Source organism: Scyliorhinus torazame, chromosome 15 (assembly GCF_047496885.1).
Source record: "Scyliorhinus torazame isolate Kashiwa2021f chromosome 15, sScyTor2.1, whole genome shotgun sequence".
Lineage (NCBI taxonomy): Eukaryota > Metazoa > Chordata > Chondrichthyes > Carcharhiniformes > Scyliorhinidae > Scyliorhinus > Scyliorhinus torazame.
This window is the reverse complement of record NC_092721.1, coordinates 81,149,902-81,176,112: the sequence shown is the minus strand read 5'-3', so window position 1 is coordinate 81,176,112 and position 26,211 is coordinate 81,149,902. Positions and strand designations below refer to the sequence as shown.

The 26,211-nt window shown below is 51.6% G+C and overlaps 1 protein-coding gene across 1 annotated transcript in view; it reads left to right on the top strand.

The window, feature by feature from the left end:
- slc10a2 (solute carrier family 10 member 2) overlaps positions 1–26,211 on the top strand; it is a 62,631-nt gene that overhangs the window by 11,958 nt on the left and 24,462 nt on the right. Inside the window, exons 2-4 of the mRNA XM_072476338.1 lie at positions 2,288–2,406; positions 2,512–2,600; positions 7,102–7,277. Of these exons, the coding sequence (XP_072332439.1) occupies positions 2,288–2,406; positions 2,512–2,600; positions 7,102–7,277 (384 nt within the window). The remainder of the gene's footprint in view (positions 1–2,287; positions 2,407–2,511; positions 2,601–7,101; positions 7,278–26,211) is intronic.

Genomic DNA, 26,211 nt, shown 5'->3' with positions numbered 1-26,211 from the left:
CAACCGCCACGACAGACATTATTGGAAGAGTTACTGGACGCAAGCATATTAGAGAGAGGAAACTGTCGCGACATGTATGACCGACTGGTAGAAAGGGCCGACACCGCACTAGACGCAACTAGAAAGAAATGGGAGGAAGACCTGGGGATTGAGATAGGGTGGGGACTCTGGAGTGAAACACTGCATAGGGTCAACTCCACCTCCAGTGCGCAAGGCTCAATCTGACGCAACTAAAAGTGATACATAGAGCCTACAAAACAAGAACCTGTATGAGTAGGTTCTTCCCGGAGCTGGAGGACAGATGTGAACGGTGCCAAGGAGGCCCGGCCAACCACGCCCACATGTTCTGGTCTTGCCCCAGACTTGCGGGGTACTGGACTGCCTTCTTTGAGGCAATGTCCAAAGTGATGGGGATGAGGGTGGAGCCACTCCCAAAAGTGGTGACCTTCGGGGTTTCAGACCAGCCAGATCTATTCCTGGGGAGGAGGGCGGACGCCCTTGCCTTTGCCTCCCTGATCGCTCGCTATAGAATCCTGTTCGGCTGGCGGTCAGCAGCACCACCTAAAACTGCAGATTGGCTGTCCGACCTCTCAGAATCTCTGCAAAGGGAGAAAATCTAATTTGAATCCGAGGGTCAGACGACGGCTTCCACAGAATGTGGAGCCATTCACCCAATTGTTCCGGGACCTGTTTGTGGCCAAAAAACAAGCAGAAGAATAGCCAGATAGCCAAGAATCAGGGGAAAGTAGCGGGGGAGGGAGGGATAGACCGGGCGGGGTGGGGGGGGGGGGGGGGGGGAACAGCTAAACCTAAGAGAAAAGGAAGGCGTACCACAGGAGAAGGTGAGGTGGGAGGGGGGCAGAAAGTGAAAGTGGGGGGGAGGGGAAGAAGAGGGAAGAGTGAGGAGACAGGGAACAATAGAGGGGAACCAGAGAGGTGGGGGGGAGGGGGGGGGGGGGCAAGGGAATGATAGCCGGAAGGAGGGCACGAGAAACGATAACAACTTGGCAAACACAGAAACAAAGAGCAAGGAAAATACGGGCGAAGGATGGGACAAACGGCCGAAGTGGAGGTGAACACGCGATGACAACGGCAGCGAAAGCCGTCTGGGAGAAGCAAGTAACAACACCAACACCAGATCCATTCGAGTATTGCTCTCTCTGTATTGGACATAACCAATATAATTGTTTCTCCGGCACCCAAATGTATATGTACCTCCCCAGCAACCCCCCCCCCCCCCCGCCACCAACAAACAGGTGCCTACTTATGTGTTAAAATAACATTGCTAACTGTCCAGAGTTACTGTTGTTGAGCTAGTGCATGCACAATATCGTACCAGTTTTTTTTTCTTTAGTTTCCTTCCCTTCTATGTATATAAGTTTTATTCTGTGTACATAACTGTAAATATACTTTGTTCAAAAACCCAATAAAAAACATTTATAAAAAAAAATACTGAGCAATCGTGGAGGAAACTTAAGCACTGTTACTGTTTAAAATCAGTGGCAGGCTAGATATAGAAGGAGTGAAATTAGTCATCAGTAACAATGCAAATTGGATGTTAGCATATCAGCAGCCAGTTTTATATCCCGCAAATAAAATCTATATATTGTAAAACTGTTATCACCTAATTTGCTCTATCACAGAGATCAATTTCACCTCCAAAGAGTATCTCAGTCTTGTTAGGAAGGTATTGTTAGCAATTATCATGCGTGATGAAAGATGAATTTTCACTTATTAACTTAGTTACCACCAAGAGCCACTTTTCAGAGGGTTGGTTAACACAGTTTTATTATTTTCCTGCTTGTTATTTCAATCTAAACAGAGTAACATATACATTTTAATAATTACGTTAACCCGCACATGAAAAACTGCACACAAAGAAAATGAAATCTAAATGGTGATCTGCCCTGACCTCTGGAATATGCAGAATTAGATCCATCAAATTTTAATTTTGTTATCTGAAATAGCCTGACTGTAACTTATTTAGAGCAGAAGATTTAAAAAAGCCATAATAGCTGTGCAATTAAATATTGTTCGCAAATCAACTTTCCAAGGGTAAGTGTTCAGTGAAGCATTATCCAAGTCACCATCCAATTGTTTAATGTTATTTACAATTGGAGCTCTAACAGGTTCAGCCTACATTTTATTTGCAAATTCAGACTGAAAATTTATAACCCAATTAAGCGTTTCTCTGTTCAGATGTTACAACATTATTTCAAGGGCTAAGAACATATTATGCTGTTTAGTATTGCTTTCCACATTTATTGTAAAATATTTTTGCTTTCAGTGTGAGTATGACGACGTGTTCCACAATACTGGGGATGGGGATGATGCCTCTTTGCCTCTTCATCTACACTAAAACCTGGGTTGACTCAGATACCATCCAAATCCCTTATGACAGCATAGGTAATTTGTGAACTTCAAATTTCACAATAATTGTCAGAGCATGAGTCCATGTTTTCATATGTTCAGTTATGGGAAACAAATAAAACTGAAACTTATGTGTTCCAGGCATTACCTTGGCAAGCCTCCTAATTCCAGTTGCTGCTGGGGTTTATGTGAACTATAGATGGCCAGAAAAGGCCAAGCTAATACTGAAGGTAAGCAACTTCCAGTTTTAAAATGGAATTAAATTAAAATCGCTTATTGTCACAAGTAGGCTTCAAATGAAGTTACTGTGAAAAGCCCCCAGTCGCCACATTCCGGCGCCTGTTCGGAGAGGCTGAACCGTGCTGCTAGCCTGCCTTGGTCTGCTTTAAAAGCCAGCGATTTAGCCCTGTGCTAAACCAGCCCCTGAAACCAGCGAAATATTTAAGAAGGCTTAGAGGTTCTCTTGGGACTTCTCCAAATTAGTTGCCAAAACCTTAGAAGGGCAGCACGGTAGCACAAGTGGATAGCACTGTAGCTTCACAGCGCCAGGGTCCCAGGTTCAATTCCCCGCTGGGTCACTGTCTGTGCGGAGTCTGCACGTTCTCTCATGTCTGCGTGGGTTTCCTCCGGGTGCTCCGGTTTCCTCCCACAATCCAAAGACGTGCAGGTTAGGTGGATTGGCCATGCTAAATTGCCCTTAGTGTCCAAAAAGGTTAGGAGGGGTTATTGGGTTACGGGGATAGGGTGGAAGTGAGGGCTTAAGTGGGTCGGTGCAGACTCGATGGGCCGAATGGCCTCCTTCTGCACTGTTTGTTCTATGTTCTATGGGCAGGAGAACTGGCTAAATGCTATTAATGCGCTTGCTTTGTGATTTCCAGCGATCTTTTGCAAAGACTGGTGGACTGGATACAAGAATTTTCAATTGGTTAAGGGCAGCGCAGACCTAAAAATGAATTGTATTATTAGTTTGTGTCAAGCCAACTTTTTTGTTCTAATGCACGCAGCTAGCACTCTGACACTGAGACTGTATGTGTGTAAGAACTACTTCCCATAGTGTTTATAGAATCATAGAATTTACAGTGCAGAAGGAGGCATTCGGTCCATCGAGTCTGCACCACACCAAGCCCACACTGCCACCCTATCCCTGTAACCCAGTAAGCCCACTTAACCTTTTGGACATTAAGGGGCAATTTAGCATGGCCAATCCATCTAACCTGCACATCTTTGAACTGTGGGAGGAAACCAGAGCACCCGGAGGAAACCCACACAGACACGGGAGAACATGCAAACTCCACGCAGTCGCCCAAGGGCAGAATTGAACCCGGGACCCTGGAGCTCTGAGGCAACAGTGCTAACCATTGTGCCACCGTGCCGCCCGTGTTGCAGCCCAAATAAACACAGCTATGAAAAGATTGCAGTATCTGAAATTTACGGCGGCGAGATAGCTAGTCTTCTCAGCAAGACTTCATGGTTGACTGCTGACCACAAACTCGACGCTGCTAAGTCCATTAGGCCTCACAAGTTTTTTTCAGTATAAATTTATTTTATTTCACTTATTGCATCAAGAATTAAGATTGACAAAGTGATCGGCATAGAATTTCCATGATTAACTGAATGTAATTTCAATAGAAATGCCATAAGTTGTCAGAGAATTGGCATAAACAGCCATTTATGGCATGTCTGCTAATTTTCTTTTAAGGTCACAATGAAGACTCAGGGCAGCTCCACAAAGAATCAACCCAAAGAATGTACACATGTCAATTCCAAGACTATAAAAATGTTACATTAAAATAAATAAATATTGCTTAACTAATGATTTACATAAGGCAAAGTAGAAGATTTGGTGCTCCGGTTTCCTCCCACGATCCTCCTCACGGTGCCGAGGTCCCAGGTTTGATCCCGGCCCCAGGTCACTATCGTGTGGAGTTTACACATTCTCCCTGTGTTTGCATGGGTCTCACCCCCACAACACAAAGATGTGCAGGGTAGGTGGATTGGCCACGCTAAATTGCCCCTTAATTGGAAAAAAAATAATTGGGTACTCTAAATTTATTTTTAAAAAGAAAGGAAACTTTAAAACAGCAGCAGTAGCCAGAATGTGGTTACTGGGCCGGTATCTGTCCCAGAAGAGCATCTCATGGAATGCCTGGTTAGTCAGACATATTCATAGAACATAGAACAAACAGTGCAGAAGGAGGCCATTCAGCCCATCGAGTCTGCACCGACCCACTTAAGCCCTCACTTCCACCTTATCCCCGCAACCCAATAACCCCTCCTAACCCCTTTGGTCACTCAGGGCAATTTAGCATGGCCAATCCACCTAACCTGCACATCTTTGGACTGTGGGAGGAAACCGGAGCACCCGGAGGAAACCCACACGGGGAGAACGTGCAGACTCCGTACAGACAGTGACCCAGTGGGGAATCGAACCTGGGACCCTGGCGCTGTGAAGCTACAGTGCTATCCACTTGTGCTACCGTGCTGCCCATTCCCTCAACCTTCAGTTCAATTTATTTTCCCCTGTAAATCGTTGTAAACGCAAGCTGATAGTGGCAAGGCAAGGAAGCATCAGAACCTTGCTGAAGGATGTATCTCCTTAACCAGTGAGATCTAAGCATTGCAAATAAACAGAGGAAGGACTGAGGAGGAGGGTGAATTAAAGCGGGTGAATTAAATTTCAAATGTAATGAACAGCATCAGGTACACAAAGAGAAATAACTTGAGGAAAGAAATATTGGATTTTTTTTGGTGTGAAAAAAAAGTTAGAAAGACAAAGAAAATTTAGCATCTCAAAAGTTTCCAACAATAATTCATTATGTGAAGGAACATGGAACTTTAATTCTTCGCTTTCTTTAATAATCTTTATTGTCACAAATAGGCTTACATTAACACTGCAATGAAGTTACTGTGTAAAGCCCCTAGTTATCACCTGTTTGGGTACACAGAAGGAGAATTCAGAATGTCCAAATTACCTAACAGCACGTCTTTCGGAACTTATGGAAAGAAACCGGAGCACCCGGTGGAAACTCACGCTGACACGGGGAGAACGTGCAGAGTCCGCACAGACAGTGACCCAAGCCGGGAATCGAACCTGGGACATGGTGCTGAGAAACAACAGAGCTAATCACTGTGCTATCATGCCGCCCTGGGTGGGGAAAATGACTAGCAGTCATTAACAATTATCATATTGCATAATCAATTACGAGATTTAGCATCCTGTGACAATTTAATGCCAAATTGTGCAAATGCACCAACTTCAAGAAATGTATTGTGAAGTCAAGAGCACAATACTGTTTTTGTGAGACTAACAGCAAAGTGGCACAAATCGTCAAACAATTTGTGGTGATTGACAGTTCACGAGGTATTTCTGCCTCATCACAAATTGTTATCTGATTTGCACATTACTGACGAACGGCTGTGTCATTTACATAGCATTACGACAGGGTAGAGTGGGAATGGGACTAACTGGTTGCTCTACAGAGAACATGGGGCGAAATTCTCCCGAAACGGCGCGATGTCCGCCGACTGGCGCCCAAAACGGCGCCAATCAGACGGGCATCGTGCCGCCCCAAAGGTGCGGAATGCTCCGCATCTTTTGGGGCCGAGCCCCAACATTGAGGGGCTAGGCCGGCGCCGGAGGAATTTCCGCCCCGCCAGCTGGCAGAAACGGCCTTTGTTGCCCAGCCAGCTGGCGCGGAAATGACAACCCCGGGCGGCGCATGCGGGGGAGCATCAGCGGCCGCTGACAGTTTCCCACCCATGCGCAGTGCAGGGAGTCTCTTCCGCCTCCGCCATGGTGGAGACCATGGCGGAGGCGGAAGGGAAAGAGTGCCCCCACGGCACAGGCCCGCCCACGGATCGGTGGTCAGGCCACCGTGGGGGCACCCCCCAGGGCCAGGCCGTCCCGCACCCCCCCAGGACCCCGGAGCCCGCCCACGTCGCCTTGTCCTGCCGTTCAAAAGGTGGTTTAATCCACGCCGGCGGGACAGGCAATTTATCGGCGGGACTTTGGCCCATCCGGGCCGGAGAATCAAGCGGGGGGGGTCCACCAACCGGCGCGGCCCGATTCCCGCCCCCGCCAAATATCCGGTGCCGGAGACTTCGGCAACCGGCGGGGGCGGGATTCACGGTAGCCTCCGGCGATTCTCCAACCCCCCGCCGGGTTGGAGAATCGCCGGGGGCTGCCGTGAATCCCGCCGGCGTGGATTAAACCACCTTTTGAACGGCGGGACAAGGCGGCGTGGGCGGGCTCCGGGGTCCTGGGGGGGGGGGGCGTGGGGCGATCTGGTCCCGGGGAGTGCCCCCACGGTGGCCTGGCCCGCGATCGGGGCCCACCGATCTGCGGGCGGGCCTGTGCCGTGGGGGCACTCTTTCCCTTCCATCTCCGCCACGGTCTCCACCATGGCGGAGGCGGAAGAGACTCCCTCCACTGCGCATGCGTGGGAAACTGTCAGCGGCCGCTGACGCTCCCGCGCATGCGCCGCCCGGGGATGTCATTTCCGCGCCAGCTGGCGGGATAACAAAGGCCGGCATAGCCCCTCAATGTTGGGGCTCGGCCCCCAAAAATGCGGAGCATTCCGCACCTTTGGGGCGGCGCGATGCCCGTCTGATTGGCGCCGTTTTGGGCGCCAGTCGGCGGACATCGCGCCGTTTCGGGAGAATTTCGCCCCAGGTATGGACTCGATGGTGACTCTGACTTTTTTGATTCTAAACCAAATCTTTTCTCACTAGATTGGTTCAATCACTGGAGTATTCCTCATAGTTGGCATAGCTGTGACTGGAGCCCTCCTGTACAGGGGATCCTGGGTAACATCTCCTTCCCTCTGGATCATTGGAACAATCTATCCAGCTATTGGCTATACACTAGGATTCTTTTTGGCTCGTATTGCCGGTCAGCCTTGGTTCAGGTACAGATTTTTTGTAAAATCCTAAATGAAATATTGTTACATGATATAATTTGTGATCCACTTTTTCAGAGAAGAAACAGAAACTGAAGCAGCTGAAAACACAGTCACAACATAGAATAAGCAATGACTATTTCAGGCTCATATATATTCCGAAACATAAGTGATAAACATGTATCTTTAGAACCAGAATAAGGGAACCAGGAGGCAAACGCAGACCAACACCCACAGAGGCAGGATCCGATTTCAACTCTAAAGTGGATTAGTCTTAAGTGAGTTAAAATCTGACCTGAAGTATCAGTGGTGGCTGGATGATCACAATTGAATAATGGCTACAAGCATGAAAGAGCCATTGGGTGAGAAATTGAGCTTGTTAGCACTTGTTTGTCAGGAACTATGAGTGCTCCCCTGGAGTTTCAAAATGCACCTTCAGCCCACTTGCAGATATTTTGAGTTTATTAACAACTCCATGATACCGAAGAACACAGCTGAATACAAAACCATCAGTAATACGGGAGAAACATCCACAATACACCAGAAAGAGAAACCAATAAATCAACAAGGAAACAAAACCACCAGCTTTCAAGCCAGCACCCCCCCCCCCCCCCCCCCCACCTTCCCCCCTCCCACCCGCCCCGCCGGCCTGCCCAACCTCAAAGGGAGCCCCAAATCAGTGAAAAGGAGCCCAACAGAGCGGCAAAGACCACCGGAAAAGGACCCACTTGCATACTTAAGAGAAGAATTATGTCAGAGGTCATATTGATCAAGGTATCAGCACATGTGCAGCCAACATATGACAGACAGAAGAACAAAGAACAAAGAAAAGTACAGCACAGGAACAGGCTCTTCGGCCCTCCAAGCCTGACCATCTAAACTAAAATCTTCTACACTTCCGGGGTCCGTATCCCTCTATTCCCATCCTATTTATGTATTTGTCAAGATGCCCCTTAAATGTCACTATCGTCCCTGCTTCTACCACCTCCTCCGGCAATGAGTTCCAGGCACCCACTACCCTCTGTGTAAAAAACTTGCCTCGTACATCTCCTCTAAATCTTGCCCCTCGCACCTTAAACCTATGCCCCCTAGTAATTGACCCCTCTCCCTGGGGAAAAGCCTCTGACTATCCACTCTGTCTATGCCCCTCATAATTTTGTAGACCTCTATCAGGTCGCCCCTCAACCTCCGTCGTTCCAGTGAGAACAAACCGAGTTTATTCAACCGCTCCTCATAGCTAATGCCCTCCATACCAGGCAACATCCTGGTAAATCTTTTCTGCGCCCTCTCTAAAGCCTCCACATCCTTCTGGTAGTGTGGCAAACAGAATTGAACACCATACTCCAAGTGTGGCCTAACTAAGATTCTATACAGCTGCAACATGACTTGCCAATTCTTATACTCAATGCCCCGGCCATTGAAGGAAGCATGCCGTATGCCTTTTTGACTACCTTCTCCACCTGTGTTGCCCCTTTAGGTGACGTGTGGACCTGTACACCTAGGTCTCTCTGACTTTCAATACTCTTGAGGGTTCCACCATTCACTGTATATTCCCTACCTGCATTAGACCTTCCAAAATGCATTACCTCACATTTGTCCGGATTAAACTCCATCTGCCATCTCTCCGCCCAAGTCTCCAAATGATCTAAATCCTGCTGTATCCTCTGACAGTCCTCATCGCTATCCGCAATTCCACCAACCTTTGTGTCGTCTGCAAACTTACTAATCAGACCAGTTACATTTTCCTCCAAATCATTTATATATACTACGAACAGCAAAGGTCCCAGCACTGATCCCTGCAGAACACCACGAGTCACAGCCCTCCAATTAGAAAAACACCCTTCCATTGCGACTCTCTGCCTTCTATGACCTAGTTTGTTCTGTATCCATCTTGCCAGCTCACCCCTGATCCCGTGTGACTTCACCTTTTGTACCAGTCTACCATGAGGGACCTTGTCAAAGGCCTTACTGAAGTCCATATAGACAACATCCACTGCTCTACCTGCATCAATCATCTTTGTGACCTCTTCAAAAAACTCTATCAAGTTAGTGGGACACGACCCCCCCTTCACAAAACCATGCTGCCTCTCACTAATACGTCCATTTGCTTCCAAATGGGAGTAGATCCTGTCTCGAAGAGTTCTCTCCTGTAATTTCCCTACCACTGACGTAAGGATCACCGGCCTATAGTTCCCTGGATTATCCTTGCTACCCTTCTTAAACAAAAGGAACAACATTAGCTATTCTCCAGTCCTCCGGGACATCACCTGAAGACAGTGAGGATCCACACATTTCTGTCAAGGCCTCAGCAATTTCCTCTCTAGCCTCCTTCAGTATTCTGGGGTAGATCCCATCAGGCCCTGGGGACTTATCTACCTTAATATTTTTCAAGACGCCCAACACCTCATCTTTTTGGATCTCAATGTAAACCAGGCTATCTACACACCCTTCTCCAGACTCAACATCGACCAATTTCTTCTCTTTGGTGAATACTGATGCAAAGTATTCATTTAGTACCTCGCCCATTTCCTCTGGCTCCACACATAGATTCCCTTGCCTATCCTTCAGTGGGCCAACCCTTTCCCTGGCTACCCTCTTGCTTTTTATGTACGTGTAAAAAGCCTTGGGATTTTCCTTAACCCTATTTGCCAATTACTTTTCGTGACCCCTTCTAGCCCTCCTGACTCCTTGCTTAAGTTCCTTCCTACTTTCCTTATATTCCACGCAGGCTTCGTCTGTTCCCAGCCTTTTAGCCCTGACAAATGCCTCCTTTTTCTTTTTGACGAGGCCTACAATATCTCTCGTCATCCAAGGTTCCCGAAAATTGCCGTATTTATCCTTCTTCCTCACAGGAACATGCCGGTCCTGAATTCCTTTCAACTGCCACTTGAAAGCCTCCCACATGTCAGATGTTGATTTGCCCTCAAACATCCGCCCCCAATCTATGTTCTTCAGTTCCCGCCTAATATTGTTATAATTAGCCTTCCCCCAATTTAGCACATTCATCCTAGGATCACTCTTATCCTTGTCCACCAGTACTTTAAAACTTACTGAATTGTGGTCACTGTAACCGAAATGCTCCCCTACTGAAGCATCTACCACCTGGCTGGGCTCATTCCTCAATACCAGGTCCAGTACCGCCCCTTCCCTTGTTGGACTGTCTACATATTGTTTTAAGAAGCCCTCCTGGATGCTCCTTACAAATTCCGCCCCGTCTAAGCCCCTGGCACTAAGTGAGTCACAGTCAATATTGGGGAAGTTGAAGTCTCCCATCACCACAACCCTGTTGTTTTTACTCTTTTCCAAAATCTGTCTGCCTACCTGCTCCTCTATCTCCCGCTGGCTGTTGGGAGGCCTGTAGTAAACCCCCAACATTGTGACTGCACCCTTCTTATTCCTAATCTCTACCCATATAGCCTCACTGCCCTCTGAGGTGTCCTCCCGCAGTACAGCTGTGATATTCTCCCGAACCAGTAGCACAACCCGTCCTCCCCTTTTACATCCCCCTCTATCCCGCCTGAAACATCTAAATCCTGGAACGTTTAGCTGCCAATCCTGCCCTTCCCTCAACCAGGTCTCTGTAATGGCAACAACATCATAGTTCCAAGTACTAATCCAAGCTCTAAGTTCATCTGCCTTACCCGTAATACTTCTTGCATTAAAACATATGCACTTCAGGCCACCAGATCCGCTGTGTTCAGCAACTTCTCCCTGTCTGCATTGCCTCAGAGCCACACTGTCCCTATTCCCTAGTTCTCCCTCAATGCTCTCACCTTCTGACCTATTGCTCCCGTGCCCACCCCCCTGCCGTACTAGTTTATACCCTCCCGTGTGACACTAGCAAACCTCACGGCCAGGATATTTATGCCTCTCCGGTTTAGATGCAACCCGTCCTTCTTATACAGGACACACCTGCCCCGGAAGAGCTCCCAGTGGTCCGGATAACGGAAACCCTCCCTCCTACACCAGCTATTTAGCCACATGTTTAGCTGCTCTATCTTCCTATTTCTAGCCTCACTGGCACGTGGCACAGGGAGTAATCCCGAGATTACAACCCTCGAGGTCCTGTCTTTTAACTTTCTGCCTAGCTCCCTGAACTCCTGCTGCAGGACCTCATGCCCCTTCCTGCCTATGTCGTTAGTACCAATATGTACAACGACCTCTGCCTGTTTGCCCTCCCCCTTCAGGATGCCCTCTACCCATTCGGAGACATCCTGGACCCTGGCACCAGGGAGGCAACATACCATCCTGGAGTCTCTTTCACGTCCACAGAAGCGCCTATCTGTGCCCCTGACTATAGAGTCCCCTATTACTATTACTCTTCTGCGCTTTGACCCTCCCTTCTGAACATCAGAGCCAGCCGTGGTGCCACTGCTCTGGCTGCTGCTGTTTTCCCCTGATAGGCTATCCCCCCCGACAGTATCCAAAGGGGTATACCTGTTCGAGAGGGGGACAACCACAGGGGATTCCTGCACTGACTGCCTGCCCCTTCTGGTGGTCACCCATTTCTCTGCCTGCACCTTGGGTGTGACCACATTTACATAACTGCGATCTATGATGCTTTCCGCTTCCTGCATGCTCCTAAGTGCATCCAATTGCTGCTCCAACCGAACCATGCGGTCTGTGAGGAGCTCCAGTTGGGTGCACTTTCTGCAGATGAAGCCATCCGGGACGCTGGAAGCCTCCCGGACCTGCCACATATCACAGTCAGAGCACTGCACCCCTCTAACTGACATTGCGTCAATTAATTAAAATTAAAATTTAAAAAAAAAATTTTTTTTAAATATTTTTTTATTTATTTCAAAGTTACTGTTAACTATCTGTTTCCTAGCACTAGATTTCTAATAGAAATGCGAAAGCTAAATATAGTACTCTCCGATCTCTGGCTTAGATATCCCTCTAAATTATAATTAAGTAATTATGTTTAATTAGTTACCAATGCTTAATTTTTTTAATTTAGTGTAGATTCCCAACCAGCCACTCAGGCCACAGCTTTTCTGTGATGTCACTTCAGTTTCCCCCCGACACACACAATTTGAAAAAGGTATAAAAGTAAAAATGAGTAAAAATCACTTACTTACCTTCTTACCCTCTGAGTGTCTTAGATGTTCTCAGGTTCTCTCCCTGACAGAGACTGCTCCTCCTCCTCCGAACGGCTCCCGAAACTAGGCCGCGATCTTTTAAAATCTCCGCTCCGACTCGCAGCTCCCACGCTTTTTAAATCTCCCACGCTGTTTTCAAAGTCCCGGCTCCCTCAGCTCCCACGCTGTTTTCAGAGTCCCGGCTCCCTCACCTCCCGCGCTGTTTTCACTGTCCCGGCTCCCTCACCTCCTGCGCTGTTTTCACTGTCCCGGCTCACTCAGCTCCCGCGCTGTTTTCACTGTCCCGGCTCACTCACCTCTCGCGCTGTTTTCAGAGTCCCGGCTCCCTCACCTCTCGCGCTGTTTTCACTGTCCCGGCTCCCTCACCTCCTGCGCTGTTTTCACTGTCCCGGCTCCCTCACCTCCTGCACTGTTTTCACTGTCCCGGCTCACTCAGCTCCCGCGCTGTTTTCACTGTCCCGGCTCACTCAGCTCCCGCGCTGTTTTCAAAGTCCCGGCTCACTCAGCTCCCGCGCTGTTTTCAAAGTCCCGGCTCACTCAGCTCTCGCGCTGTTTTCAGAGTCCTGGCTCCCTCAGCTCCCGTGCTGTTTTCACTGTCCCGGCTCCCTCAGCTCCCGCTCTGTTTTCAGAGTCCCGGCTCACTCAGCTCCCGCGCTGTTTTCAATGTCCCGGCTCCCTCAGCTCCCGCGCTGTTTTCACTGTCCCGGCTCACTCAGCTCCCACGCTGTTTTCACTGTCCCGGCTCACTCAGCTCCCGCGCTGTTTTCAATGTCCCGGCTCACTCAGCTGCCGTGCTGTTTTCACTGTCCCGGCTCACTCAGCTCCCGCGCTGTTTTCAATGTCCCGGCTCCCTCAGCTCCCGCGCTGTTTTCAAAGTCCCGGCTCACTCAGCTCTCGCGCTGTTTTCAGAGTCCTGGCTCCCTCAGCTCCCGCGCTGTTTTCAGAGTCCTGGCTCCCTCAGCTCCCGCGCTGTTTTCAAAGTCCCGGCTCACTCAGCTCTCGCGCTGTTTTCAGAGTCCTGGCTCCCTCAGCTCCCGCGCTGTTTTCAGAGTCCTGGCTCCCTCAGCTCCCGCGCTGTTTTCAGAGTCCTCTGCAGACTCCTTGCTTAAGCTCCTTCCTACTTTCCTTATATTCCACACAGGCTTCGTCTGTTCCCAGCTTTCTAGCCCTGACAAATGCCTCCTTTTTCTTTTTGACAAGGCCTACAATATCACTCGTTATCCAAGGTTCCCGAAATTTGCCGTATTTATCCTTCTTCCGCACAGGAACATGCCAGTCCTGAATTCCTTTCAACTGACACTTGAAAGCCTCCCACATGTCAGATGTTGATTTGCCCTCAAACATCCACCCCCAATCAAGGTTCTTCAGTTCCCGCCTAATATTGTTATAATTAGCCTTCCCCCAATTTAGCACATTTGCCCTAGAACCCCTCTTATCCTTGTCCACCAGCACTTTAAAACTTACTGAATTGTGGTCACTGTTCCCGAAATGCTTCCCTACTGAAACTTCTACCACCTGGCCGGGCTCATTCTCCAATACCAGATCCAGTACAGCCCCTTCCTTCGTTGGACTATCTACATATTGTTTTAACAAGCCCTCCTGAATGCTCCTTACAAACTCTGCCCCGTCTAAGCCCCTCGCACTAAGTGAATCCCAGTCAATATTGGGGAAGTTGAAGTCTCCCATCACAACAACCCTGTTGTTTTTATTCTTTTCCAAAATCTGTCTATCTATCTGCTCCTCTATCTCCCGCTGGCTGTTGGGAGGCCTGTAGTAAACCCCCAACATTGTGACTGCACCCTTCTTATTCCTGATCTCTACCCATATAGCCTCGCTGCCCTCTGAGGTGTCCTTCGGTAGTACAGCTGTGATATTCTCCCTAACCAGTAGCTCAACTCCGCCACCCCTCTTTACCACCTGAAACATCTAAATCCTGGAACGTTTAGCTGCCAATCCTGTCCTTCCCTCAACCAGGTCTCTGTAATGGCAACAACATCATAGTTCCAAGTACTAATCCAAGCTCTTAAGTTCATCTGCCTTACCCGTAATACTTCTTGCATTAAAACATATGCACTTCAGACCACCAGATCCGCTATTTTGAGCAACATCTCCCTGTCTGCTCTTCCTCAGAGCCATACTGGCCCTATTCCCTAGTTCTCCCTCAATGCTTTCGCCTTCTGACCTATTGCTCCAGTACCCACCCCCCTGCCATACAAGTTTAAACCCTCCTGTGTGACACTAGCAAACCTCGCGGCCAGGATATTTATGCCTCTCCATTTTAGATATAACCCGTCCTTCTTATACAGTTCAGACCTGCCCCGGAAGAGCACCCAGTGGTCCAGATAATGGAAACCCTCCCTCCTGCACCAGCTGTTTAGCCATGTGTTTAGCTGCTCTATCTTCCTATTTCTAGCCTCACTGGCATGTGGCACAGGGAGTAATACCAAGATTACAACCCTCGAGGTCCTGTCTTTTAACTTTCTGCCTAGCTCCCTGAACTCCTGCTGCAGGACCTCATGCCCCTCCCTGCCTATGTCATTAGTACCAATATGTACAACGACCTCTGCCTGTTTGCCCTCCCCCTTCAGGATGCCCGCTCCCCATTCTGAGACATCCTGGACCCTGGCACCAGGGAGGCAACATACCATCCTGGAGTCTCTTTTGCGTCCACAGAAGCGCCTATCTATGCCCCTGACTATAGAGTCCCCTATGACTATTGCTGTTCTGCGCTTTGACCCTCCCTGCTGAACATCAGAGCCAGCAGTGGTGCCACTGCTCTGGCTGCTGCTGTTTTCCCCTGATAGGCTATCCCCCCCGACAGTATCCAAAGGGGTATACCTGTTCGAGAGGGGGACAACCACAGGGGATTCCTGCACTGACTGCCTGCCCCTACTGGTGGTCACCTATTTCTCTGCCTGCACCTTGGGTGTGACCACATTTATATAACTGCTATCTATGATGCTTTCCTCCACCTGCATGCTCCTAAGTGCATCCAACTGCTGCTCCAACCGAACCATGTGGTCTGTGAGGAGCTCTAGTTGGGTGCACTTTCTGCAGATGAAGCCATCCGGGACGCTGGAAGCCTCCCGGACCTGCCACATCTCACAGTCAGAGCACTGCACCCCTCTAATTGACATTGCGTTAATTAATTAGTAAAGTAAATTTAAAACATTTTTTTTTTAAAGTTACTGTTAACTATATGTTTCCTAACACTAGATTTCTACTAGAAATGTGAAAGCTAAATACAGTACTCTCCGATCTCTGGCTTAGATACCCCTCTAAATTATTAAGTAATTCAGTAATTATGTTTAATTAGTTTAACAATGTTTAATTTTTAAATTTAGTGTAGATTCCCAACCAGCCAATCAGGTCACAGTTTTACTGTGATGTCACTTCAGTCCCCCCCCCCCCCCCCCCCCGACACACACTTTGAAAAGGTAATAAAAATAGAAATCACTTACCTTCCCAGGATACTCTCTGGTTCTCTCCCTGCAGATTAAAAAAGTTACAGGCCAGAAGAAAGAGAACAAAATGGTAGGGAAAAAGCACCTTCTCCCACTCTGCACCAAATTACCTCACTGCACCAAATTACCAAGTTCCACTCTGGATGTGTCTCACTCACTCAGGCTGTGTCTCCTCGACCTGCGCAAAGACAAATGCAGAATTGACAGATTCACAAATTCACTCAGTATGTAATCCTGATTTGATGCAAGCAATTTTTATTTTCATGTTCAACATAATACATCAGCTAATGCAATCTCTTAACCTTGCACAGCTGAACATGCAGCCAGCAACAGGAAGGACCCCGCATTAGTGCTATTTAAAGGGCTCATTAACTACGTACAGACTAGTTGCTGGTTGATTTCTTCTAACGGTTGTTGTGATTCCACAAGCGTTTTGTGCTTTCTACACTTCAAGTTGCAACAGTCTCGAGAAAGAGTTGAATGCTGAAGGGCATTTTGATGAAGTTACAGTTTCTACCCAAGCCAACTGTTCCCAGAAATAGTTGCTCTAACATCTTGATTGGGAGACCGAACATAGGTATGCAGAGCAGAGCGAGCTGCTGCCACAGCAAGAAATAAAAGAGGGAGAATAACTCACAACTGGAGATCATGGGCGTGATTCTCCGTCGGCTTTTGCCAAAATCAGGAAACGCGGTGGGCGGAGAATCGGTTCCGACGCCAAAACATGGCGGGTGCCGATTTGACGCCAAATCGCAATTCTCTATCGCCTCGACAGCGCCTTCAGTGCGTTCCAGAACGCACATACAGTAAACACTGCTTGCATGTCATTGGAGGGCCTCCATGGTTCTCCTCCTCCGATGGGCCAAGTTCCCAATGGCGCAGTTCAATTGTGCTTTTAAAAATTGTGAAACCAGCATCGTGGCTGCTGAGGGAGAGAGGGGGATGGAGAGGAGCGACTGTGGGCTGCCGGGCCGGACACTGGCTGAGCTGCCTGGGGTGGGGGCCCTGCCAGGTCCAGGGGGGAGGGGGGTGATGACAGCGGAATGAGCCATGTGGCCAGGATGTCCCCCCATGGGACTGGGGTGGAGCCCAAGGCACGGACCGCCATTACTGCAACTTGCAAGGCAGCCATCTTGCTATGCACTCCACTGGCAACCCACCTTGGTCCCTGGTTCTACAGAGTGCCCCCATCCCCGCATCCCACCCTCCACTACCCAACCAGCAGGACACTACCCGTCGGCAGGGCATCAGGCAGCCTACCCAGGGCAATGCCCATTCTAGCCCCTACGGGAGGGCCGCAGAGCGTACTGCTGGTAAGGGCAGTGGCAGCCAATCATATCCCTAGCAGCAGGGACGCGTGTCAGGGCCAGAGTCCCCCATGGTGCTGGGCAAGCAAGGGGCCAGGGGTGCAGGGTTGGGGGGAGCATGCAGGGGCAGAGCCCGCAGTGCCAACCAGAGCCATTGTGTAGCCCATTGGACCTGGTTGAGCACAGGCTATACGCCATGCTAACATATCGGCCTTCCACACCCGACAGACAATGGATATTGGAATTCAACCAGCAATGGTGGCCTTCCTCCTAGTCGCCGGAGTTCTGGGGGATGTTTTGTGCCGACTGGGTATATAGAGCCTCTGTGATGGTGCGGATACACCGTGCACTGAGGTCAGTGAGATCCCGGATAGGCAGCTGTCCAGGATGGAGAACTGCCCAGGGTGGGCTGCCTGATGCCCGACCGACGGGGACGGGGGGGGCAGCTGGTTGGGTAGTCGAGGGGTATTGTGGAGGGTTGGATGTGGGGGTGGGGGCATCTATACGGCCGGTGTCACTCTGTAGAACCAGGGACTGATGTGTTGGGTGCTCTGCTACACAGACAAACCAACACGGTTGCGAATGGTACAACTCAGTTTTATTACTAACATTTATTTACAGTGGTAAACTGGTTACTGAGTTTCGATCATAACCCTTGAATCTGTGGACCTATTCCTAACACTATCCTGGAGTGGCACTCAGCACATGGTGGATGTCTGAGTGGCTTGCTGTGAGCTCTGTACCCTGAGCTGTCTCCTGCTGGAATGAACGGGAAGTGTTGTGTTCCCTGTTTTGTAGTGTGTATGCTCTTGCCTGTGATTGGCTGCGGTGTTGCGTGTGCGTTGATTGGTCCATTGATCTGTCCATCAGTATGTATGTATGTTTGCACCATGATGTTTACCTGGACACAGGCTTCGATTGCGGAGGCTAGGGTGAGGCCTTTAATTTTTAGGAGCTGCTGGCGTAGGGTGCCCGAGGTGACCCCAAAAACAATCTGGTCCCGAATCATTGAATCGGAGGTGGCCTCATAGCCGCAGGACTGCGCGAGGATACGGAGGTGTGTAAGGAAGGATTGAAAGGGCTCAACCTTACCCTGCAGGCGCTGCTGGAAGAGATACCTCTCGAAACTCTCGTTGACCTCGACGTTGAAGTGTTGGTCGAGTTTGAGAAGGTCCGTCTTGTACTTGGTCTTGTCCTCAACTTCCGCGAACACCAGGGAGTTGTAGACATGGATAGCGTGTTGACCTGCCGTGGAGAGGAGGATGGCGATCTTTCTGGTGTCCGAAGCGCTCTCCTTTTCGTTGGCTTCCAGGAAGAGCAGGAAGCACTGTTTGAACAGCTTCCAATTGACGCCGAGGTTTCCAGCAACTTGTGGCGGCCGCGGCGTGCTGACGGTGTCCATGGCACAGGTTGACAGATTCCTGAGGATTCATAGGTAGGTCCGACAGTTACCGGGTTCCAATCCTGGTACTATGTTGTGTTGGGTGCTCTGCTACACAGACGAACCAACACGGTTGCGAATGGTACAACTCAGTTTTATTACTAACATTTATTTACAGTGGTAAACTGGTTACTGAGGTTCGATCATAACCCTTGAATCTGTGGACCTATTCCTAACACTATCCTGGAGTGGCACTCAGCACATGGTGGATGTCTGAGTGGCTTGCTGTGAGCTCTGTGCCCTGAGCTGTCTCCTGCTGGAATGAGCGGGAAGTGTCGTGTTCCCTGTTTTGTAGTGTGTATGCTCTTGCCTGTGATTGGCTGTGGTGTTGTGTGTGTGTTGATTGGTCCGTTGATCTGTCCATCAAAATGTATGTCTGTTTGCACCATGCTGTTTACCTGAATATCATGACAGGGACCACGGTGGGTTGTCAGTGGGGTGCATAGCAAGATGGCTGCCTTGCAAGTTGTCTGCCTTGGAAGGACCCCGTGGCATAAAAGTTCAGGACGATCGGCATCTTGACGGCCACCGGGAGCGGGTGTTCTCATTCCCCCGTGGTGCCATGTGACAGATGCACTTTGATCTGGCAGATATGTCACACTGTCCAGTGTTCAGTTGGTGTCTTCGACGGCATGCCCAGTCCGGCAGGTTCTCAAATGACACGCGGTGTGTGTACACTCAAAGCCTCATGCGGCGCTTCCCTTGCACCTTCTCCTCCTTCTCGGGCTGTTGGACGGCTGCCTATCCGGGATCTCACTGACCTCAGTGCACTGTGTATCTGCACCATCACGGAGGTCCTATATGCCCAGTCGGCACAAAACATCCATTGCACTGTTGACCTAGCCCATCAGGAAGCCTGGGCAGTAGGTTTCACTGCCATCACTGGCATGACCCAGGTCCAGGGGGTGATCGACATTCGTGCCACTCAAGTGCCAGGTGTGGTATTATAGGTATTACGGTACCTGATAGGCTGGAGCACCATTGGTGGAAACTGTATGCTTTCTATTGGTTAGGATGTATGGTAGCTCCGCCCTGCTAGGCGGGGTATGAGAACCCGTGCCGCCCCAGCAGCCTTCATTCTGTACTTGAGCTGCTGGGGGAAACATCCAGCTTATTAAAGCCTTCAGTTGGACTACAATCTCGCTTTAGTGGTCATTGATCGTGCATCAATTTAATCAGCTAGTTTTTTTTAAGAAGAAAGGATGGAGCTCCGAATCAAGCCGGAGTGTCTGCAACTCAGCCCCCACGCGGCGAACTCAGCGGCAATCTTTAAGCACTGCCTGGCGTGCTTTAAAGGGTATCTCGGGACGGCCAAAAACACGCCCACGGGAGAGCAGAAACTACAAGTCCTGCACTCAAGGGTGAGCCCGGAGATTTACACCCTTATCGAGGAAGCAGAAGACTTCGATGCAGCAATTGAGCTGCAAAAAGGACACTATATTCGCCCGGTAAACCAGGTCTACGCCTGGCACCTGCTTGCAACAAGGCGACAAACCCCTGGGGAATCGCTGGAAGAATTCTACCGTGCATTCCTGGTGTTGGGGAGAAGCTGCAGCTGCCCGCAAGTTTCGCCGAGCGAACACACTGAACTCTTAGTCCGGGACGCTTTTGTGGCAGGTATGCTATCCTCATAAATCCGCCAGCGACTGTTAGAAAACACTCTGGGTCTCAGGGAGGCATGGGCCCTTGCAGGCTCCCTGGACGTGGCCTACAGGAACACCTGCGCTTACGTTCCCAACCGCGCGGCAGCCCCCTGGGCAGCGTGGAACCCCTCCGCGGCCGACACCGAGACTTCCCCCATCCCCCCACAGGCCGGTGCTGCTAGGCGGCTTGGCAACCCCGGGTGGCCCCGCTGCTACTTTTGCGGGCAGGTCAAGCACCCCCGCCAGCGCTGCCCGGCCCGCGCATCCACCTGCAAGGGATGTGGCCATTTTGTGGGGGTATGTCAGGCCCGTGCGGTTGCCGCGGTCTCCAGCGGCGAATGCGGACCGCAACCACAAACTTCTCCAGGGTCCCCGTGTGGCCAGCGGTCGCCGCCATCCTCCTATTCAAGGGCCACGTGCAGACACCGGGCGCCGCCATCTTGTTCCGCGGACGCCACGTTGGAGGGATGGGCGCCGCCATTTTGTGCACCCCCGGCCATGTGCGACCAATGGGAGCCGCTATTTTGGATGAAGCCCCAGGACCCCAGCTCGGCTGACCACGCACTGCCCAAAGAGAACTCTCAACTGCTGCGATTAGCCTCGGTGACCCTGGATCAGTCCCGGCCTCGAATACTCTCAACTGCTACAACGACCGTATTCATCAACGGGCACAAGACATCCTGTCTAATCGACTCTGGGAGCACGGAGAGCTACATACACCCCGACACAGTAAGGCGCTGTTCTCTCCTCATCCACCCCGTTAATCAAAAAATCTCATTGGCCTCCGGTTCACACTCAGCGGATATAAAGGGGTTCTGTATAGCAAACCTCACAGTCCAGGGACGGGAGTTCAAAAATATCCGTCTCTACATCCTTCCCCACCTCTGCGCGGCTACACTCCTGGGTTTAGACTTCCAGTGTAACCTCCAAAGTCTAACCTTCAAATTCGGCGGCCCTATACCCCCCCTTACTGTCTGCGGCCTCGCGACCCTTAAGGTCGACCCGCCTTCCCTGATTGCGAACCTCACCCCGGATTTCAAACCTGTCGCCACCAGGAGCAGACGGTACAGTGCCCAGGACCGCATCTTTATTAGGTCAGAGGTCCAAAGGCTACTGAGGGAAGGGGTCATTGAAGCCAGTAGCAGCCCCTGGAGAGCTCAAGTAGTGGTGGTAAAGAACGGGGAGAAGCATAGGATGGTCATCGACTACAGTCAGGCCATCAACAGGTTTACGCAGCTGGACGCGTACCCCCTCCCCCGTATATCCGACCTGGTAAACAGGATCGCGCATTATAAGGTCTTCTCCACGGTGGATCTCAAGTCCGCCTACCACCAGCTCCCCATCCACACTAGTGACCGCAAATACACTGCCTTCGAAGCAGATGGGCGGCTCTACCATTTCTTAAGGGTTCCCTTCGGTGGCACCAACGGGGTATCAGTCTTCCAGCGCGAGATGGACTGAATGGTTGACCGGTACGGTTTACGGGCAACATTCCCGTATCTCGATAATGTCACCATCTGTGGCCATGACCAGCAGGACCACGACACCAACCTCCGAAAATTCCTCCAAACCGCAAAAATCCTTAACCTTGCATACAACAAGGATAAATGGGTGTTTAGCGCCGACCGCCTAGCCATTCTCGGCTACGTAGTGCGAAATGTAGTTATAGGCCCCGACCTTCAGCGCATGCACCCACTTATGGAGTTCCGCCTCCCTCACTGCTCCGAAGCCCTGCCTAGGGTTTTTCAGTTACTACGCCCAGTGGGTCCCCAACTACGTGGACAAGGACCGTCCCTTGATCCAATCCACAGCTTTTCCCGCCAGGCCTTCAGCCGCATCAAAGCAGACATTGCAAAGGCCACGATGCATGCCATCAACGAGTCCCTCCCCTTCCAGGTCGAGAGCGATGCGTCCGACGTAGCTCTGGCGGCCACCCTTAACCAAGCGGGCAGACTGGTGGTCTTCTTCTCTCCCACCTTCCATGCCTCCGAAATCCGCCACTCCTCAGTCGAAAAGGAGGCCCAGGCCATAGTAGAAGCTGTGCGACATTGGAGGCATGACCTGGCCGGCAGGAGATTCACTCTCCTCACTGACCAACGGTCGGTTGCAATCAGCGCGGAGTGCAAACCGCACTTTTACCGACCAGAGAAAGCGCACCTGATAAAGGCTTCCCATCCCTTTGAACGCCTCAGCCTGGACTTCAAAGGCCCCCTCCCCTCCACCAACCGCAACACGTACTTCCTGAACGTGATTGATGAGTACTCCCGATTCCCATTCGCCATCCCCTGCTCCGACATGACCGCAACCACCGTCATCAAGGCCCTCCATAGCATCTTTGCACTGTTCGGTTTCCCCGCTTACATACATAGTGATAGGGGGTCTTCCTTTATGAGCGACGAACTGCGTCAATTCCTGCTCAGCAAGGGCATCGCCTCGAGCAGGACGACCAGTTACAACCCAGGGGGTAACGGACAGGTAGAGAGGGAGAACGGAACGGAACGTCCTACTGGTCCTACGGTCCAGGAACCTCCCAGTCTCCCGCTGGCAGGAAGTCCTCCCAGATGCCCTCCACTCAATCCAGTCACTGCTTTGTACGACCACCAACCAAACACCTCACGAACGTCTCCTTGTCTTCCCCAGGAAGTCCTCCTCTGGGACCTCGCTCCCGACCTGGCTGGCAGCACCCGGCCCCATTCTGCTCCGAAAACACGTGCGGGCGCACAAGTCGGACCCGTTGGTCGAGAGGGTCCATCTTCTCCACGCTATCCCCCAGTACGCCTACGTGGCATACCCCGACGGCCGACAAGATGCGGTCTCCCTACGAGACCTGGCGCCCGCCGGAACCCCACACCCACCCCTGCCACCAGCCCCACCCTCCCCTCCACCGCAGCACCTTACAGGAGGATCGGTCCTTCCGCCGGCCCCGCCTAGGCTCCCCCACCCACCGACGCTCCCCGCAGGCGCTCCCTTCCCAGGTCAACCGTTTTCCCCACCAGCGCCGTCTAGGGCTGCCAAAGCTGCCATGGAAATCGAAGCCACGCTCCCGGAGTCACAGACGCCCGCCCCGCCATCGGAGCCACTGCCGATCACAGAGGACAACCAGGGCCCCCGATCGACTGATTGCTTCATTTTAAATTGTACACTGTAAATGTAAACCATCAAATGTACATAGCTACCAGAATTGTAAATAGTTACAAAACACTGCACGGCGGTATTACGGTACCTCCATAACTAATTCTACCACGTTGCCATATTTGTAGTATCAGGCCACCACCCCCACCGGACTCTTTTTTAACAGGGGGTGAATGTGGTATTATAGGTATTACGGTACCTGATAGGTGAGCACCATTGTTGGAAACTGTATGCTTTCTATTGGTTAAGATGTATGGTAGCTCTGCCCTGCTAGGCGGGGTATAAGAACCTGTGCCGCCCCAGCAGCCCTCATTCTGTACCTGAGCTGTTGGGGAAACATCTAGCTTACTAAAGCCTTCAGTTGGACTACAACCACGCTTTAGTGGTCATTGATCGTGCATCGCCAGGCAATGGCCGTCTCCTACAAGAAAGGATCTAACCACCGCCCCTTGACATTCAATGGCGTTGCCGTCGCTGAGCCCCCCACAATCAACATCCTGGGGGCTAACATTGACAGAAACTTTACCGGACTAGCCATATTAACATTGTGGCTACGAGGGCAAGTCAAAGGCTAGGAATCCTACAGCGAGTAACTCACCTCCTGACCCCCCCCCCCCCAAAGCTTGTCCACCATCAATAAAGCACAAATCAGGAGTGTAATGGGGTTCACCCACTTGCCTGGATGAACGCAACGCCAACATCACTCAAGAATCTTGACACCATCGAAGACCATAAACATAGGTGCAGAATTAGGCCATTCGGCCCATTGAGTCTGCTCCGCCATTCAAACATGGCTGATATTTTTCTCACCCCATTCTCCTGCCTCCTCCCCATAACCCCTGATCCCCCCCTCCACCCCCCGCTCTGTGTGACTGAGTTACCCCCCTCCCCCCCCACTCTGTGTGACTGAGTTACCCCCCTCCCCCACTCTGTGTGACTGAGTTACCCCCCTCCCCCCCCACTCTGTGTGACTGAGTTACCCCCCTCCCCCCCACTCTGTCTGACTGAGTTACCCCCTCCCCCCCACTCTGTGTGACTGTGAGTTACCCCCCTCCCCCTCTCTGTGTGACTGTGAGTTACCCCCTCCCCCCACTATGTGTGACTGTGAGTTACCCCCCTCCCCCCGCTCAATGTGACTGTGAGTTAGCCCCCTCCACACCGCTCTGTGTGACGGAGTTACCCCCCTCCCCCCCACTCTGTGTGACTGTGAGTTAGCCCCCTCCACTCCGCTCTGTGTGACTGTGAGTTACCCCCGTCCCCCTCCCCCGCTCTGTGTGACTGTGAGTTCCCCCCCTCCCCCCGCTCTGTGTGACTGTGAGTTACCCCCCCCGCTCTGTGTGACTGTGAGTTACCCCCCTCCCCCCGCTCTGTGTGACTGTGAGTTAGCCCCCTCCCCCCGCTCTGTGTGACTGTGAGTTACCCCCCTCCCCCCACCGCTCTGTGTGACTGAGTTACCCCCTCCCCCCGGTCTGTGTGACTGTGAGTTAGCCCCCCCCCCCGCTGTGTGTGACTGTGAGTTAGCCCCCTCCCCCCCCCCTCTGTGTGACTGTGAGTTACCCCCCCCCGCTCTGTGTGACTGTGAGTTACCCCCCTCCCCCTGCTCTGTGTGACTGTGAGTTAGCCCCCTCCCCACCGCACTGTGTGACTGTGAGTTACCCCCTCCCCCCCCCGCTCTGTGTGACTGAGTTACCCCTCTCCCCCCCCGCTCTGTGTGACTGTGAGTTAGCCCCCTACCCCCGTTCTGTGAGACTGTGAGTTACCCCCCTCACCCGCTCTGTGTGACTGTGCGTTGTACCCCTCCCCCCCGCTCTGTGTGACTGAGTTACCCCTCTCCCCACCGCTCCGTGTGACTGTGTTAGCCCCCTCCTCCCCGCTCTGTGTGACTGTGAGTTACACCCCTCCACCCCGCTCTGTGTGACTGTGAGTTACACCCCTCCACCCCGCTCTGTGTGACTGTGAGTTACGCCCCTCCCCTCCCCCCCACTCTGTGTGACTGTGAGTTACCCCCCTCCCCCCCGCTCTGTGTGACTGTGAGTTAAACCCCCTCCCACTGCTCTGTGTGACTGTGAGTTACTCCCTCCCCCACCTCTGTGTGACTGTGAGTTACCCCCCTCCCCCCGCTCTGTGTGACAGTGAGTTACCCCCTCCCCCGCTCTGTGTGACTGTGAGTTACCCCCCTCCCCCTGCTCTGTGTGACTGAGTTCCCCCCCTCCCCCCCGCTCTGTGTGACTGTGAGTTACCCCCCTACCCCCGCTCTGTGTGACTGTGAGTTACCCCCTTCCCCCCCGCTCTGTGTGACTGTGAGTTACCCCCTTCCCCCCCGTTCTGTGTGACTGTGAGTTTCCACCCTCCCCCCCGCTCTGTGTGACTGTGAGTTACCCCCTTACCCCCGCTCTGTGTGACTGTGAGTTACCCCCTTCCCCCATCACTCTGTGTGACTGTGAGTTACCCCCCTCCCCCTGCTCTGTGTGACTGTGAGTTTCCACCCTCCCCCCCGCTCTGTGTGACTGTGAGTTACCCCCTTACCCCCGCTCTGTGTGACTGTGAGTTACCCCCCTTCCCCCCGCTCTGTGTGACTGTGAGTTTCCACCCTCCCCCCCGCTCTGTGTGACTGTGAGTTACCCCCCTCCGCCTCCCCCGCTCTGTGTGACTGTGAGTTACCCCCCTCCCCCCGCTCTGTGTGACTGTGAGTCATCCCCCTCCCCCCCGCTCTGTGTGACTGTGAGTTACCCCCCTCCCCCCCTGCTCTTTGTGACTGTGAGTTACCCCCCTCCCCCCACTCTGTGTGACTGTGAGTTACCCCCTTCCCCCCCCGCTCTGTGTGACTGTGAGTTACCCCCCTTCCCCCCGCTCT